The sequence below is a fragment of the Topomyia yanbarensis genome, chromosome 2, assembly GCF_030247195.1.
Source record: "Topomyia yanbarensis strain Yona2022 chromosome 2, ASM3024719v1, whole genome shotgun sequence".
In the NCBI taxonomy this organism is placed as follows: domain Eukaryota; kingdom Metazoa; phylum Arthropoda; class Insecta; order Diptera; family Culicidae; genus Topomyia; species Topomyia yanbarensis.
Genome location: NC_080671.1, coordinates 329,273,679 through 329,290,726, shown reverse-complemented (window position 1 = coordinate 329,290,726; position 17,048 = coordinate 329,273,679). Strand labels below are relative to the sequence as shown.

General features: G+C 41.1%; 2 protein-coding genes across 6 annotated transcripts in view; both read right to left on the bottom strand.

The window, feature by feature from the left end:
- Positions 1–552: 552 nt before the first annotated feature.
- On the bottom strand, positions 553–2,443 carry LOC131683873 (tetratricopeptide repeat protein 1). 2 transcript variants are annotated; one of them, XM_058966243.1, is made up of 2 exons: positions 1,663–2,443; positions 553–970 (listed from the first exon to the last, which is right to left on the bottom strand). In XM_058966243.1, exons 1-2 carry the CDS (start codon positions 2,244–2,246, stop codon positions 664–666), a joined length of 891 nt encoding a protein of 296 aa, XP_058822226.1. In that variant the 5' UTR covers positions 2,247–2,443; the 3' UTR covers positions 553–663. The 2 variants fall into 2 exon arrangements, with proteins under 2 accessions (XP_058822226.1, XP_058822227.1); XM_058966244.1 differs by having other exon boundaries at positions 553–949.
- Positions 2,444–13,722: 11,279 nt separating this feature from the next.
- The window catches only part of LOC131683872 (persulfide dioxygenase ETHE1, mitochondrial), an 18,667-nt gene continuing 15,341 nt past the window's right edge, over positions 13,723–17,048 (bottom strand). For all 4 annotated transcript variants that reach the window (XM_058966240.1, XM_058966241.1, XM_058966242.1 and 1 more), the window contains exons 3-7: positions 14,717–14,861; positions 14,432–14,646; positions 14,207–14,358; positions 14,030–14,148; positions 13,723–13,962 (exon numbers count right to left, since the gene is read on the bottom strand). In XM_058966240.1, coding sequence (XP_058822223.1) covers positions 13,907–13,962; positions 14,030–14,148; positions 14,207–14,358; positions 14,432–14,646; positions 14,717–14,861 — 687 coding nt within the window. In that variant the 3' untranslated portion in view covers positions 13,723–13,906. The remainder of the gene's footprint in view (positions 13,963–14,029; positions 14,149–14,206; positions 14,359–14,431; positions 14,647–14,716; positions 14,862–17,048) is intronic.

Sequence of the window (17,048 nt, the reverse complement as noted above, 5' to 3'; positions counted from 1 at the left end):
TGTGGTATCGGTGTATGTGCGGTGTAATGACAGTGTTGGAAGAAATAATTAATTTCTGCATTTGGAATTAACCATAAGTTTTAACATCGTTATAACTATTTTTTGAAAACTCGTAACTAGTTACCGTCTTCGAAAAAAGTTATTGACCATGGTTTGAACTATAATTTTATTTAAAAAAAAACAATATTGAATAAATAACGATCTTTATTAACGTAAATGCTAAATAATTGATTTCTCCAAATAAAATCCCATACAAACTTTGAACGTAATGCGCAAACCCGGGAAGCAACCGAGCGTTCCAAAATTTTGCACATGCATTTGGACCACAAAAGGAACTCAAAAAGTGCTGTACTGAAAAATGTATGTCGAGACGGTCGAGACACTGTACTGTGCATTGGTCATAAAACAGCAAAACTGAGACGATATATAGCATATAGCCAATAGATACTGTGACGAATTAGATAAGATCACGCTCGCGCATATTATTGAATTCTATATTTATACATTGAAGGATCAATTATACATGCGACTACTGCTACAACAAATGTCCGCTTCTAATTCGTAATAATCGTTTATTTCTCGACTCTAAAATCAACAGCAACGTTTTAATCAACTCACGCACACAAACACACTCACACATCGATGCGAAAGCTAAACCAAAAACTATTTGCCACTTTTGAAGTTAATTGAATACGACCCGGACGCTGGGTCCTGCTTCATCTCAAAGTTCTGCGTCGACAGTCCGAACGGTCGCAGTATCATATTGCCTAGGTCCTTCAGTTTGCCAACCATTTCTTCCTTCAGGCGTTCGTTCCTTTCCTGGATTTTTGGTGGCAACCGCAGTTGAGCCGCTTTTGCCTCCACGTTGCCCGGGTCCAGTTCTAGGATCTTTTTAAAGTCCTCCAGACTCTCGTCTAGTTTGTCCGCCTCTTCGTACAGGGTGGCACGTCTGGAAGTGGATTCGATAATACTTAAACAAACGATGTACTTTCTGTCGCGCATTGACGCCAATTTTATTTTTACTCTAGGAAATGCTATGATTGAGGTGCAATGTGTTTATTTTGGCTGCAGGGTTGTGATGCACAGATACTTTTTTTGTAGATATTCCACTTGCAACCAAAGGTCTGTTAGTAATAATTTTCTGAATGGGTCATTGAAGTAAAATTAATTATACATTTATTGGACCGGAACAGAAAGATGATTGCAATTGTAATCTGCAATCTAACGATTTCTATCGAAATGTGGATTCAGTTATGAGAGGTAAGACGACCACATGAAAATATAGCAAGCTACATTACAGATGTCTAATTATTTTCAAATATTTCTATGCAAGAAAAAAATTAAGCTCGACAAGAATAAAGTGAAAATTAATGAAGTACTAAGTTTCACCAACATTTTAAAAAATGTGGTTTTCTGGCAACGCTCTGTTAAAGTAAAACACAAACAAAAAACGTGACGTTTAACAGAAAGCTTCTTGCTTCATGAATAGTCAAAAACAACACAACTTGTTCAAGTAATTTATTTCGAAGCAAACAACTAAATAAAATCAAATAAATTTTGTGTTGCGTTCTCTGTTAATAAAGAATAATATGAATTGCATGTGCTTAATGTATGAAACAAGCATAGGAACTACAGAAATGAATGCAAATGGTTACAAATTACCTGAGCAGTGCCTTCAGGTACTTTGGATTGTGCTCAATTGCCTTGGTGCAATCGTCGATAGCAGAAGGCTTAAAGTTTAGCTTCGTTTTTGCTGCCGCTCGATTAGCGTAAAGGATCGATCGCTCGGCCGAACATTCGACGGGACAAATCCGCAATGCCTCCGTGTAGATGGTGGCCGACTTCGCAAAGTCTCCCTGTTTGAACAAATCATTCCCCTGCGTCTTAAGTTCATCTGCTTTTGCTTTGTTGATCAACTTTTCCTCCTCGGTCAGTCCTTTTTCCAAATCACGCTGTGATTCATCATCGATGAAATCGTCTTCGTTTTTATGGTCGGTTTTTGCATGCGCTTCCTCATCGCTTCCGGGATCACTCCGGCAGTCGTCAAACTTTTCCGTCTGCTCCGACGAGGTCGATGTGTTGGTCTGTGGCGGAATTCCTACACTTACTCCGGTTACCTGCTCGACTACTTCGTCCACGGTTTTTTCGTTGAATTCCTTGCTGGAAGCATCTTCGAACCGTTCCTCATCGCTGGTGGAAGTGTCGGCCAAGTTTGGTTGCCTTAGTTTACCCTGAGCAGGATCCATTCCTAGCTCTCTTCTCGGCAGCCTGCACAAACTGGTACTACACAAAACCGAAAACTAACGCAATGAAAACTTTTCCTGCAGATTTAATTTGTTATAAACCTAAGAATCACTATTAAAAGTGTTAATTTTCATGAAATCGCACACACAATAGCTTCTTTCAGCTGACGAACTGTGTGACGGCTTCTAGTTTCTGACGTTTCGTTATTCTGGCTGCGTACTGGATTCTACTTGCACTCAATTGACCCTTTTAATCCCCCCATTACATTTTGAAGGATGAGAGCAAGATGAGGATACAATATTTACGGTGAAAATATATCGTTTTTAATAAATGTTTTACCAAATTATTGAGATATGACAACGAAAGATTTGAACATGTTTCCTAAATACCATAACTCAAAATAAAAGTGATTATAACTACTATAGGTCGCACTGAAAATTTATCTTCTCGCTCGTACATATGCTAGGCCCATATTAGTTTGACACATTGCCCCGGGTATACACCTGTCAAAGTAATGGGATACAATATGCTAGAGCGAGACCCCATGTTTCAGTCCGTGAATGCATGGAGACAGTAGCGCTTTGCTCCCTCTAGTAGTTATAATCTCTTTTTTCAAAATCTACCAAACCAATTTTTTAATTTGTACACGCAGCGAAATTTCACATGATTAAACCAACAAAATTCATTTTTGATATCAATCGACAGTCTATTTTTGATTCGAAACTCTTTGATTGTTCAATATACAATATTTTATTATTGAACTAACAATATTATGTTCATTCCAACCAAAATTTATTTAATTTTGATTTTGACTAGTAGTAAATCAGTGTGTATTGAAAATGTTTGTGCGTGTTTGCGGTGGTATTTTTCATTTCTTAATGAAAATTACAATTTATTAATAAAAACAAAAGTACAAATTTTGGAATATCGATTTCAACAAATTTCGCAGCCCAGTTAAACCAAACTCAACAATGAGGTGTGTCAATATTAAAATGATTAATAACATTGGCAGTAACATAACCTTTGACACTTTCAGAACAATCTCAAAATGCAGAAAATAATAACGGGCAAATGATCCTACAAAGTTTTTAAATTTACAGTAAATTTAAAAATAAAGCAATAAAATTATTGAATTTTATTTTATTAACAAACATCAACAGTACATATTTTCTTCTATATTCGTTGTATTTTCAACTGAATCATATTGTGGGACCAATCGTGTTCACAATATTAGATCAATAATATTGGCTATCGTTTCAACAATAATATTGTTGATTCAACCGATGATGTGATTGAAATCTAGAAACGTCAAAACCAGAATTTATTGTAGAAATAACAATATTACGGATTGAATCAAGTATTGAATATTATTAGCCCTGAGATAATAATAATTATTGTTGAGTTTAAACCAGAATATTGTTATATCTACAATTCATTTTTCTGCGTGTATATGCGCTGCGACTTTTCGCGGCTAGCTGTGGCACGATATTGCCTTATATACGTAATAATTTATTATTTTGCTTCGAGTAGGCGGCCGCTGGTGGGGGGACTAATGACGGACCGTTCGCGAGAGAATAATAGAAATGTGTTGTGTTTTTTTTTACTTGGCGGTCTTCGGGCTTCTCTCGGATAAAAGTTTACACAAGAAATGATAAAAAGTCTTTAGCAGAGATGCCAGATTTCATTCAATTCAATTTACAGACTTTTAATTTTAGCTGCAGATTTTTTCGATGACGAAGGTTTTTTAATTTAGTTGCTGATATTAACAGATTTTTTTTTAAATAAAGGCTTTTGGTTAATAGTTTCAAATTACAGCCAAATACAAATATGTAATTTGTATTTGGACGAGGCAAGGTACCTCAGTTCGAGACTTGCTAAAGGTAATTTTCGTAAACATTCATATCATGTGAGAACGAAAACCCATTAAGGTTGCACAGAGAATGCGCAAAATTCGCAAACGAAAAAAGCAGTTTTTTCCACACCGTTTGTCAGATCTTCATATAAATCAATCAGCGTATGTAGAATGTTGTTACAGTACTGCTGATTGATTTTTATGAAGATTTGACATACGGTGTGGAAAAAACTGCTTTTTTCGTTTGCGAATTTTGCGCATTCTCTGTGCAACCTTAAGGATATCCATTACAATGCATTAGAACAGAGTCAATTATGGTTTTAAACAGAATATTTTATTTTAAAATTTTTCCTTTTTGCTCATCATACCGAAAGGAAACATAAGAAATGGTTTTAAAACCATGGCGGACAATGACAACCAACTGAAGCTTTTTGATAGCATTAGTAGTGCCAATATAAGGCTTTCAAATTTGACATTTGTACGCTTTTGCTATATAATAGCATTAGTACTGCAGAAACGAGCTGTCAATCTCCGCACAGTAATAGCACTATATTTCGCCTTTTCTGGCATAATATCGCCATTAAATAAGTATTTAGGGCTTCACGGCTTTTTAGGACAGCTTTATATGTGGATCTAAAGCAGATATTAGGCTACGTTATAATGCTTATTGGTTACTTGGGTGATCTGCCCCTAGGGTTAGAACCTGACTCAGTTTCAGATTCAAGCGAAATCGCCATTAGTCGGATAGTAATTAGGAGACATCCAGTGGTGTCCGGGGCGAGTGAAAATTCAGTTTTAATCGTTTTAATCTAAATAATTATTTTGATGTGTAGTGAAAATCAGTTTTAAATTTAAATAAATCGCTACATCGTTAATTTTAAATAAATCGTTACATCGATAATGAAAGTAAATCGTTACACCAGCGATTCTCAGCCTGGGATCCGCGTATCTTTAGGGGGCCTTAAAGTCGTTGTTGGGGGTCCACGAAGAATCTTTTCCGGATAAATATTTAAATTTCAAGTTTTTTCTGTAACAGACTGAAATATCGACAAAATACAAAATCGATGTTAAACATGATGAAGTAGGATGAGTACCTCGTTAAAATATTTTGCGAAAAAGGGAAAAACAGAGAAAAAGATTTTTTGAACTACCTGTAGTATTACGCACCTTGCGTGCTTGCATTATATTCTTTTTCATACACGGAAACGAAAAACTACCTAAAATTGAGTTCCTTTGACTCAATCTCGTGGTATCGTGGGGGAACTTAAAATTAGGTAAACCGTGTTGAAGGTAGTTTCCATTTAACCACGGCAAAAATTACAACTCATTGATAGGTTTTTTATACTCAAATTTAAGTTGAATTTACCTAATTTTGAGTATACCCCAAACAACTTAAAAGTACCTTCCTCCACGGAAGACCTCGACTGAGTCGAATCTCTCGTTTTGTTTTTGACAGCACTAATAAGTGCGAAAGCGACGCACAACTCAAAAGTAAGTTAAAAGAACTTATGCTGCAGGTTGTTTTATTTAACCGTGTACGCTGTAACAACAAACACTAATAAACAGCGATGCCAGATGTGCAGACATGTCTTCATTTTGAAGACATTTGAAAGGCTGTGAAGATGGGTTTTTCATTTTGAAGACAAATTTGTTTCGGTTGTCTGACCGATTTCTGGCAGAATTCTGGCTCAAAATCTAAAAACGATTAAGAATCCTGGTCGGTGAAGACAAATGAAGACATTTTTTTCATGAAATGTGAAGACATTTGAAAAATATGCTTGGCAGGGTTACCAAAAATACAGAATAATCTGTATTTATACAGATGTTTCAGCCATTTTCACACCAAGAATCTGTATGCACAGATATACAGATTTTTGCGTGTATGTACAGATATACAGATTTTTGAAAAATGATGTTACAAAAACTATTTTTAGAAATATTTTTTTCAGTTTCAATAATGATTCCTCGCTGTCTCTCTCAGCTTAGCCCTCTATATTATTTTTTTTCCTTTTTTATTAACGACTTATAGTGAGTCAATCTTTTTCCTTTTTGTTATATTGTAACGACATATAATTTGTCGGCTCCGACAGCATAAGTCATTAAATTGACTTTACGCTTGTCCTGACATGCCGCAGACTCACGTGATTCGCATTTAATGCCAAAAGATCCTGACTCCTGCGTTGCAGAAGACAAAGAGTTAAGTAGCCGGGAAACTAAGCTTGTTCATTGACCCTACTCCACGCTTTTCTAAACTTTCTTACTTCAAATCCTTGCTCTCCCTTGAGTACTATGGCTCTTAATATTTGAAAAATACTTTACCTTCCAATCCCTTGCTAATTATATGTCGTTACAATATAACCTCTATATTAAAATATATATATATTCATTTTTGAGAGTGGTCACTCACTCTGAAAGGTAAAGGTTTGTAATACACTCAGGCAGGGCCGTCTTAAGACCATTCGGGGCCCCTGGGCACTATTGAATTAAGGGGCCCCCATCACTGAACAGGTGTAAATAGATGTATATTAGCATGGTTTTTCAAGCCAGACTTTTAAATTTGAGCCAAGTGTGCCAACAAACCATCAAAATAATATATAGTTTTAGATTCTACCGCCAGGTGGCATTATACACGCATAACGGTCTGAGATGATCTGAAAATTTATTAGCAAGTGACTCTATCATGCACAGAATTTCCAAAAGAAAATCCCGGACACCCTAAGCTAAAGTTAATAGCGTTTAACCCAGTTATGTCCATGTTGTTTGTGGACAACAACGTTTTTAAACAGCTATAACTTTTGATTGAGGCAATATTTTCTCACAAAAATAAGTAAGGCTCATAAATGTGACTATTGCCTTTCATTTGAGTATTAACAGTTACAAGGATCAGCTCTAGAACTGAAGTTATTGCAATTAGTCTGATTGGATTCCAATGAAGCAGTGCTGCCAGAGACAGTTTACGTTAACGACTGATAATGAATTTTTCATATATCTTCGCTATGTTGCAATAGTATTAAAAACTGATAAAACCTATCAATTTAGACTGTCTTTGGCTACGTGTTCCACGCAATTGGATTATTGTAAATATTTTAAGAGAATTGTACTTAGCATTGGAAGGTGAAAATTGAGCAGCTTCTAGCACTGCAAGGAAAGCACCTAACTTTATGAAAAAAGGCTTGCTTGTTGCTTGACCCCATCGTTTTCAAGTAAAAATAGTTTTGAAAACCTACATGCACTAGAAAAAAGTTGAGCATGAAAGGGTTAAAATGATAAAGCGGAATATGACAGAGAAGAATTGTGTTGCAATCAAAGAATTCTAAAACGAGACATATTGTAAAAGCCATTGGAAAGATAAAGGGACATTTGAAGGTTATAAATAAAAAAATATTGTGTAACGCTGCTCTTAATAGCAGCTGCATAATATAGCAGAAACCTGACAGAATTAACATGCGGTAATCTGACTTTCATAGTTGCACGACGTTGTTTGATAATGAAGAGTGCTTTAGTCAAGGGGAATACTGAAGTATGGCGAGTTCGCGCCCAGCATTTGAAAGTTGGCTTGACCACTAAAAAACCTTTGTATTTCGTGATGCGTTTAGGTGGCGTTCGTAAACAAAGCGCGAAATTTCCTATTCATAGGGTAATAGTACGGTTTTCACATTTTCAATCTGAACATTTTAACATCGAGACTATAGCTGTCAAACGTCGTATATGGACGGACTTTGATATTTTAGGAGATTAAGTAAAGTAAAGCATCACACATTCTAATTCTTACAATGCTGACAAAATAAAGAAGTATTTGTTGTTCTTTTTGTTGTTGTATTTTTTTGTTATTTTTTCGGAGTTCTTCTCTTCTAGATCTAAAACTAAAGAGTGCCCAATCTATAAGAAACGATATTCTTTTGCTTCAAACTGAACTAACTAAAATTGGAAATGCATTTGCCAAGAAATAATAGTCAAGTACACCATTTGGCCGTGCATGATAAATTGAATTTAACGTTTCGAATTCTTCTTATTAGCGTATGACAGCCATCTTGATCGCGATGTTAGGTCCAAAATTGCAGACAATAAATTTGAATGTTAAGATAACTAGTTTTTAGTTTTGAAACTACGAGAGTTAAAATAGTAAGCATTAGAAATGCAACATTCCTGATGTGATGAAAATGGTCAGAGTCGACATCCAACTTCCGAAAAAGCCACATATTCTTTTCCATTGAACTTCCCACTACGCCGAGTCTTGTCACCTTTGAAATCAATCCATATAATGTTGATTCTAAGCGCGCATATCGTCTTGAGGTTCATTCATGTTCTATCCTCGCTGTAGGAATAGAAATAACGGTTCTTAGCAATTTCCCGGTGTGGACAAATTTTTTGTCGAAGAAGGTTTTTTTGTTAAATAATTCAACAAATTTAAACTTGAATGTTTGTGAAAATGTTGAATTGGTTCAATGTTACCCTGACCTGATGCGTTTCCTGTCGCTAGTAGGATAATTCTGCTTGGTTGTCTGATGCTTTTTGATGGTTTGACCACATGGAATACGAATCAATGTGCGATTCCGGGCTGCTTTGCTACCGATTCATTGATATGATGCATAGAGATATTAATAAAGCAATGCCAGTATAGACTTTAAAATGTAAACCACAAATTCAAATTTCTGACATTTTAGCAACGCACAGAGTTACAAATATTCAAGTGTACATTTTTTTCGAAGACAGACGTTAGTATGGATTTATATCCATCCTTAGTGCGGGGCCCCCAAAATCGCGGGGCCCCCAAAATCGCGGGGCCCCTGGCTCTGGCCCAGTGTGCCCATGCGGAAAGACGGTACTGCACTCAGGTTAGCACCCAGAAAACGGCTGGCTGAAGTCTACTTCCAGAAACATTAATTGTAATGCTCTGTGACTTTTTTTGTCCGCAAATTCGACAGCTACATTGGTCAACTCAATGTATATAACATTATATATCAACAGAAGTCATTAAGTGAAGAAAATTATTTTTCCATTGTGCAAATTCGATAAATTTAAAGTTTCTGGATGTAAAATATCAGAACGATTTGTAGTGTTTCTTTATGAAAATGTAAACAAGTCCTTGCTTGACTGATTTAAACCACAAGAATTAATATTTTCGATAGATAATCCAGCAAAAGATTAAACGACTCAACTGATTCGATACAGATATAAACACAGATTTTTCGAGGAGCAAATACAGATGAAAAGATTTTTTAGGACAAAAATACAGATTTAATTTTGGCAACCCTGATGCTTGGTATCCCCGCTAATAAACACGATTCACTAGAGAACGGTCGCTTTGTTTTTTCTGCTGCCAGTTGAAAGCCTTTGTTGTCCGTATTTTTAACTCCGATTTTGTATATCTGCTGGTCCTTCAGGTTATGGGCGCGTCCTTCAGGTTATGGGCCCAGTTTTCTGAGAGTGCGGAAAATAAGTGTTTTCGGCGGAAGGCTGGTTTCGTTTTTTGGCTTTCCGAAGAAATAATAGCGGCGTGGTTGTCAGAACATAAAATGGCCGACGGCTGGAAAGCATCGTTTGCGAAGCTCATCAATGAAAATTATGCCTCCCGGAAGTTCCGCATGCGGTCTTCGCTAGAACGCGAGGTTTTGTTGGACACAATTGAAAAGCCGAAACCGGAAGAGGTTGATGATGTTTATGAGCTGTGAAGGAAAAGTGACGTGAAGGCGCGAGCGACGATCGCCTTATTTGTCGAAGTGAAAAAGTGTAAAACGGCTCATCAAATGTGGGATAATCTGAGAGTCTATAATGAGAAGGCTACCAACGGGAATCAGGCAATGTTGTCGCAGTAGTTGCGCGAAGGTGGTGACGTCGAGAAGCATCTCGAGAAAGTTGAGTGTTTGTATGAACGCCTCGATAACGCAGGAGTGGAACTCAATGAACTATTGCGCATAATCATGATGCTGCGTAATCTCCCATCGTCGTACAACAGCTTTGTCACGTCGTTGAAGAATTGGCCGCAGATCTTACGATGGATCTAGTTGTAGCTCGATTGCGTGACGAGTTCCAAAAGCGAGCAAGTTACAGTGGACCCGTTGATAATAGTGAGAACGCGCTGAGAGTATCGGATAAAGGGAAAAATGACAAATGAAACACTTCTATTCGAAACCGGGTCATTTCAAGAGACACTGCCGTAAATTTCTTGCGGAAAAGGGTGATGAAAATGCAAATGAAAAGCAAAAACCGTGGGGGTCGAACCAGGCTGTTAAGCAAAACGTGAAACAAGCCCAACCAGAAGCCAGTGATGGCCAACGATCGAGGCAGGTAGTAGCGGATGATGTAATCTGTGGTGCCGTGTGATTTATGGCCGACGATGTTATTGCGAAAGCGTGAACGATCGACAGTGGCTGTACATGCCATATGACGAATGACCACGAATTTTTCACTGAATTCAAACGTGGAGTCATCGTGGATGTTACACTTGCAGACGGAACGAAAACTAAGTCGATCGGAGCATGAAGCGGTGCGGTTATGGGCAAGAATACCAACGGTGAGCGCGTTACAATTACTCTTGACAATGTGTTATTGGTTCCTTCCATGGAAGATGGTTTGATACCTGTCCGGAAACTTGCAACGAAGGGTTTCACAGTAGTATTTGAGTCAAACCGGTGTATCATCAAAACAGCTGATGATATAATCCTGGCCGAAGGTGAGTTGGTTGGCTGCCCGTACAAGTTAAAGTTGGCAGAGCAGTGTTTGCCGGTTGCGAGAAATCATGGTGCAAACTCTTAGCACACATGGCATCGGCGGTTGGGCCAACGCGACATTAGCGTTATGAATGCAATCGTGACACAGTGGAATCAAGCTAACAGATTGCGGAGAACGGGGTAAGAAGGGTAATTTGTTACGAAAGCCACAGATTCTAGAGCGGAAGTCGAAGCGACCACTGGACATCATACACACAAACCTGTGCTGACCCATGGAACATCCGACGCCAAGCGGAAACAAGTATTTCATCACTCTAATCGACGATTACAGTCGGTTTTGCATGGTTTTCCTACTAAAGTCGAAGAACAAAGCGACCTACATCATAAAATATGTTCGGCGGGCGGAAAATATTTTCGATGGTGGAGGAGAATATGTGGGTGAGAGACTACAGAAGTTCTGCAGATCGGAAGGCATACAGCAGCAGTTCTCAACTCCATACTCACCACAGTCGAATGGAGTAGCGGAGCGAAAGAACCGTTCGCTTTATGAAATGGTGAGCTGTATGTTATTAGATGCTAAGCTTCCCAAAATATATTGGAGAGAAGCGATTCTCACGGCCACGTTCATCCAGAATCGGCTTCCGTCCAGAGCAGTTGATAGGACGCCATTCGAAATGTCGACAGGCAACAAGCCGGATTTGCAGATATTCGAATCTTTGGATGTAAAGCGTATGTACGTATACTAGACGCCAAACGCAAAAAGTTAGATCCTCGATCGAAAAAGCTTGTATTTATGGGCTATTCCAGTTGCCACAAAGGTTGCCGCTTTCTTGATGCTCAGACCACAATCATTAGTCGAGATGCAGAATTCCTGGAACTCACGAATAGCGAGTTCGCTTCCGGATGTGCAGCGAGAGGAATGCCGTGTTCCGGATGATATAGTGTCGGATAATGAAGAGAATCCAGCGGTAGTGTTTGAACATGGTGATGATAAAGAGACGCAGGAAGAGGAGCGTCGTTCAGTGTACGAAGATGCAGAAGATTTAATGGAAAAAACTTTTCTTGGCTTTGAAGAAGTGGAAGTGCCGGATGAATCAATGTTAAACCGCCGAGATCGACACACGCGAGGTGTATTACTAAACAGATATGAAGATTTTATTGTTGGACAAGTCCTGCTTTGCGAAGAACCGACTGACTTTCGCGATGCTCTGAGTGTGCCTGTTTGGGAACGCGCAATGCGGGAAGAGATTGAAGCACACAAGGTGAATAGTACGTGGGAACCGGCAGATCTGCCCCCAGGAAAGAAAGCTATTGGAGCGAAGCGGGTGTTCAAGATAAAACCGGATGAGACGGGCAGCATTGTGAAGCATAAGGTTCGTATTGTCGCTCAAGGATATTCACAATGTTTCGGCGTGGATTTAACGGAAGTTTGTGCGCCAGTCGCGTGACAGACTACGTTACGTGCACTGCTGGCGGTTGTAGGGAAAAAGCAGCTGATCCTGTAGCAATACGATGTTCGAACTGCCTACCTCAATCCTACCTTATGCCTACCTTATCGAGGAAGAGCTTTATATGCAGCAACCTCCTGGCTTTGTGGTTACGGGGTACGAGAGAAAGGTATGCGAACTTCGCAAAAGTGTTTATGGTTTGCGCCAATCTGCCAGATGCTGGAACAAAGCATTACACTCCGTACCTACTACTTGAGTTAAAGTTCACGCCAAGTCCTACACACCTGTGTCCCTATATACGATATGAGTAACCGATTATCATAATTTTGGTCTACGTGGACGACCTGTTGATAGTCAGCACAAGTGAGTCAGACATAGACAAAATGCGCATACTACTTTAACAAGTCGTCCGTCCAGTGTCAATTTTAACAAATCGTCAGTAGTACACTGTAATTTTGATAAGACTAGTCTTTAGTCTCAAGTTTCACAACATCAGAAGGGATTGTTCTTCTTGTGTTATTCGTTCATGTTTCCTCCATTCTTACTTTTTGTAATCCTTCTTGGTTCCTATTTATCAGCTAGCTGGTGCTAAGAATTCCTCGACGGCGGTATTTTTCCCGATATCGACGCCCGTTTTCGTGAGTAATTGAGCTCTCAATCAGTCCGACGGAGAGATTATCGGCTAACTAGGTGGAGCACGTTTTCAGCATTAAAGTACTCAATGTAGTGCACCTGTTTTGGAATTAACGTCGTGTCAACAGTTTCTAACATTCCGCTTTCCCAGAAGTTGATCGTAGCTATAGTATTCTCCCTGTAAGCGCAGGCGGTCTCGTTTGAAGTGACACTTCCTAAACGTGGATTGCGTATTATTCGACCAGTGCGTATTGCATAGCTCATAGCTCTTCCAGGGTGAGGATATTCACAGGGCACCCAACTGGAGTGATCGCTCGACTAGATTTTTCATTGAAGGTTGGGCGCTGCTCAGGCGTATGAGATACTATAATAATGCCCTCCGATTCGTTTCAGTAGGCACATTTCTGTACTCACTATTGTTCGGTGATTCGGTAGCCACTGAATCCTGTCATTTAGATAAGGCGTTTCTTTTAGTGGCATTAGACAAGTCTAATGAGACGGCGGGTTTGTGGCCGTTTCTCGACAGCTACCAATAGTATTTATTCGCAGTACAGCAGTGAAATACAGGACGTAACATACCTCATACGAGTCGATACGCAGCAGTTTCCTAAGCTTGCTCTTTACGTAATCCTTCTCTTTTGCTACCCCCATCGTTGCTGTCACTAACATGTGGATCGTCCTTTTTTGGTTTGTACCCTCGAATAGCTAGGAAGAAAAATCATCTGTGTCTGTCCGATTAACGGAGCAAAAATACTGCGATCAGCCTCTGCCTGCAATACTCTCGTAAAAGTATAAGACAGCAAACAACCATCCCTGACAGTCCCATCTTGTTATGACAGTGTGAAAAGGTAACCAACAGAAATACATTCAGTAATTGAATTTCAGTTAAAACTTTTATTACTATAAAGAATACCATTTGATAACGAAGAGAATGTTCAAACCTGTCTAAGGCTTTTTGCAACATTTACAGTACAATTACTTCTATATTGCGCCATATTGCTCTGATTAATAATAAACAACGGCTCCGTCGGAGGCTATCGAGCAACGAATCGGGTCTATCACACCTTTGGAATATCGTACAGGCCACATTCACGGTTGGCAGGAACAGCAACATCTGGAACGGAAAAAACGATAACCCATGATACCATGAGAGAAAAGCTTAGATAGCAACTAGAAGTTACCAATCTTAGACGGGTAGGGCAAGTTTAGATTTGCCATTATCTCCACAAATGTGTCTACATCTTTGGTTAAACGTGGATTATACTGTTTTTCCTCAGCCACTGAAGTTTCCATGTTTCCACTGGAACCGATTTAAACTGTGAATTTATTTCACTATTTATTCCAAATAGTGCACTTACTTATAGTCATGAGCTGGGAAAAGTCGGTAGTTTTCTGGAAGCGACAGAATTCTCTCATGAACCGATCTGTACAAGGTTCGCGAATCACCCTCTTGGAAATCGGTACGGCCACAACCTCGGATCAACAGAGCATCACCGGTAAAAGCTACACCCTGCAAAATTGAATAAGTTAGTTTTTGATCTTGAGAGTATTCATTCAATTTAAAAAATAAACTTCTACCTCACCTGTTCATCAACGACAAAAGTCATGCAACCGTTAGTGTGGCCGGGAGTACTCAAAGCCTTCAGCTCGAAACGACCAAACCTTATCACTTCATTGTCCTTCAGATATTTGTCCGCCTTTGCCCCGCTGGTTTCGGAAATCACACTGACGGTACCGGGCAGAAGCTGCTTCAGGTAGCCGGTTCCGGTGATGTGGTCCGCGTGCATATGCGTATTTACTGAATGATTTGAAAATAATTAATGTGCATTATCAGATCTGGGTACAAGAATGTCTCACGCCATCCGTACATGCGTAGGTAAGCTTGAGGCCCAACTCCTGGATTAACTTAGCATCACGTGGTGCTCTCTCGAGCACTGGATCGATGAGCACCGCTTCCTTGGTGGTGATGTCGCCCAGCAGGTAAGTGTAGGTCCACGATTTCTCATCAAAAAGCTGCATGGTTGAAACGTGATGTATTAGTTCGATATGAAGATAATGTGTTTATTGTTATTATTATTGTTATTTATCAGTGTGCAATCGGGCTGTCTCAACAACCTATTTCTGTAACCTATGTGCATCAAATGTACACCTACCGTCTCACCGTTGCACTTAACAAAAAAGGCATACATACGGAACTCCGCTAGCGAATGACGGATCTCAATAGTAGCATTCCCGTAATAAGCTACGTACTTGGAACTATTGAGAACCAGAGCTACATGTCCAAAGCCCTGGTAAAGGAGGATGGTTGTGATGATATGGGCCGCGGTCATCACGTAAAGCAACAAAGGTCATAACCTCAAGTCCAAGGCGTGAAACGACCCGTACCGAGGGATGAGTGATCGAGGGAGTGAAAAAGATGCTCGATCGTTAACGGAGCCTGTGGGGTACCTGGGCAACCCCCACAGTAAGCGTCCCTTACCACGTTACTGCGGAGCTCTGCGGTGGCGGACCTTTCATTCTCGCGCTACTCGTGGGATTAATGAACGAAGTGAATAAAAACAAAAATAAACAAACGGAGGTGCCGAACCTCTTTGCCAAAGGTGGTTTGATGAGGTCTCCCCCCAGTGGGAGCGACGGGGGCTGCATCCGACAGCACCAGTGACCCCCTAGCAGTGGCAGAAAATAGCCCTACCAACGCGCTGGACGGACCACTAACCGCGATGCGTAAAGTTGTAGAGCATCTCGATAGTATCATCAAGTTCACAAAGGCGAAGCAAAACATCAGCAAGGATCTGAAACAGAGCCTGCTGGTGCTCCAAAAAGCTGTTCGAATCGCAAGACAGGAACAGCAGGCTTACGCCAAGAGGGTAAAAGGTCGAGAGAAGGCCGACAGAGGAACCCAGACAGTGGCCTCCAAGAGGGAGGGAAGAGAGAAGGTCGACATAGGTATCCAGACAGGGGCCTTCCCCTTCCCCTTCTATGGAGCAGCCAAGTCGCTCGAAGCGGCGGCTGAGTTCCCCTCGAAGGTCAGGGGCAAGCGCAAGACGACGTCGAACGCGAAGCGTCCTAGAAAGGTACCAAGCGAGGGAGCAAAAAACAACACCAAACGGCGTGTAACCGTCACGGCTAAACGCCGCTTGGTCGAGGTAAACCGGGGCGCAAACGACCCCGCCGGGCAGAAAGAAGGCACCAGCAACCCGGTGCAACCGGGAGAGGGGGCGAAAACCCCTGGAAGCTGGTCACTAGGAGGAAGCCGACACCGACACCGGACGCACCTAGGCCCGCAAAGAAGGCCAAGGACAGAGGAGAGGCCTTGTGGTTAAAGACCGACAAGGACAAATATGCCGACGTCCTAAATCAATGTGGGCTGCCGAAAGCCTCTCGGCCCTCGGGCAAGACGTGCGCAGCGTGAGACGCACCAATACAGGCGAAATGCTTTTGGTGCTGAAGCGAGGCGCACAATCTAGTGCAGTATATAAGGCCTTGGTCCAAGAGGTCCTGGGTGAAGGCGCCCAGGTGAGGTCGTTAGGGGCGGAAATGACTCTCCAGTGTAAGCAACTGGACGAGTTCACGACCGCAGATGATGTCGTCGCAGCCGTCAAGGAGCAATGCGACGTGACAATCGAGCGGGCCTCTGTGCGCTTGAGAGGGGGACCCTCCGGCACCCAAGTAGCCTACTGAAGGCAGATGCCAAAAAGGTAACCGTGATAGAAAAGCTGAAGATCGGCTGGTCAGTATGTCCAGTTAGCATACCCCAGCCGCCTTCAGTGGATAGGTGCTATTGGTGCCTTGAGTCCGGCCATATGTCGTACGAATGTAAAGACAGAAGCAAACTATGTCGTCGCTGCGGCGAGGAGGGGCATAAATAGCGGGGTTGCACTAAGGCGCACAAGTGCCTTATCTGCACCGCTAAGAAGCAAGCCCGTAATCATGCTACGGGCGGGCCTTCGTGTCCCTTCGGTGAGGCAAATAAGAAGAAGCCGTGATCGTTACACATCTAAATCTTAACCATTGTGCAGCAGCCCAACAGCTGCTGTGGCAGTCGGTCTCGGAGTCGAGGACAGATGTCGCCCTCCTATCAGACCCGTACAACATCCCTGCCGGTAACGGCAACTGGGTGTCGGATGGGCCTGGGATGGTGGCAATCTGTACAACGGGACGGTTCCCGGTTCAAGAGGTAATATACTCCTCCGCCGAGGG

Coding starts and splice junctions, on each gene's coding strand:
- LOC131683873 (XM_058966243.1), bottom strand. CDS start 2,246: ATGGATCCTGCTCAGGGTAAACTAAGGCAACCAAACTTGGCCGACACT. Junction 971..1,662: donor TACCTGAAGGCACTGCTCAG/GTAATTTGTAAC, acceptor CGTTTGTTTAAG/TATTATCGAATCCACTTCCA.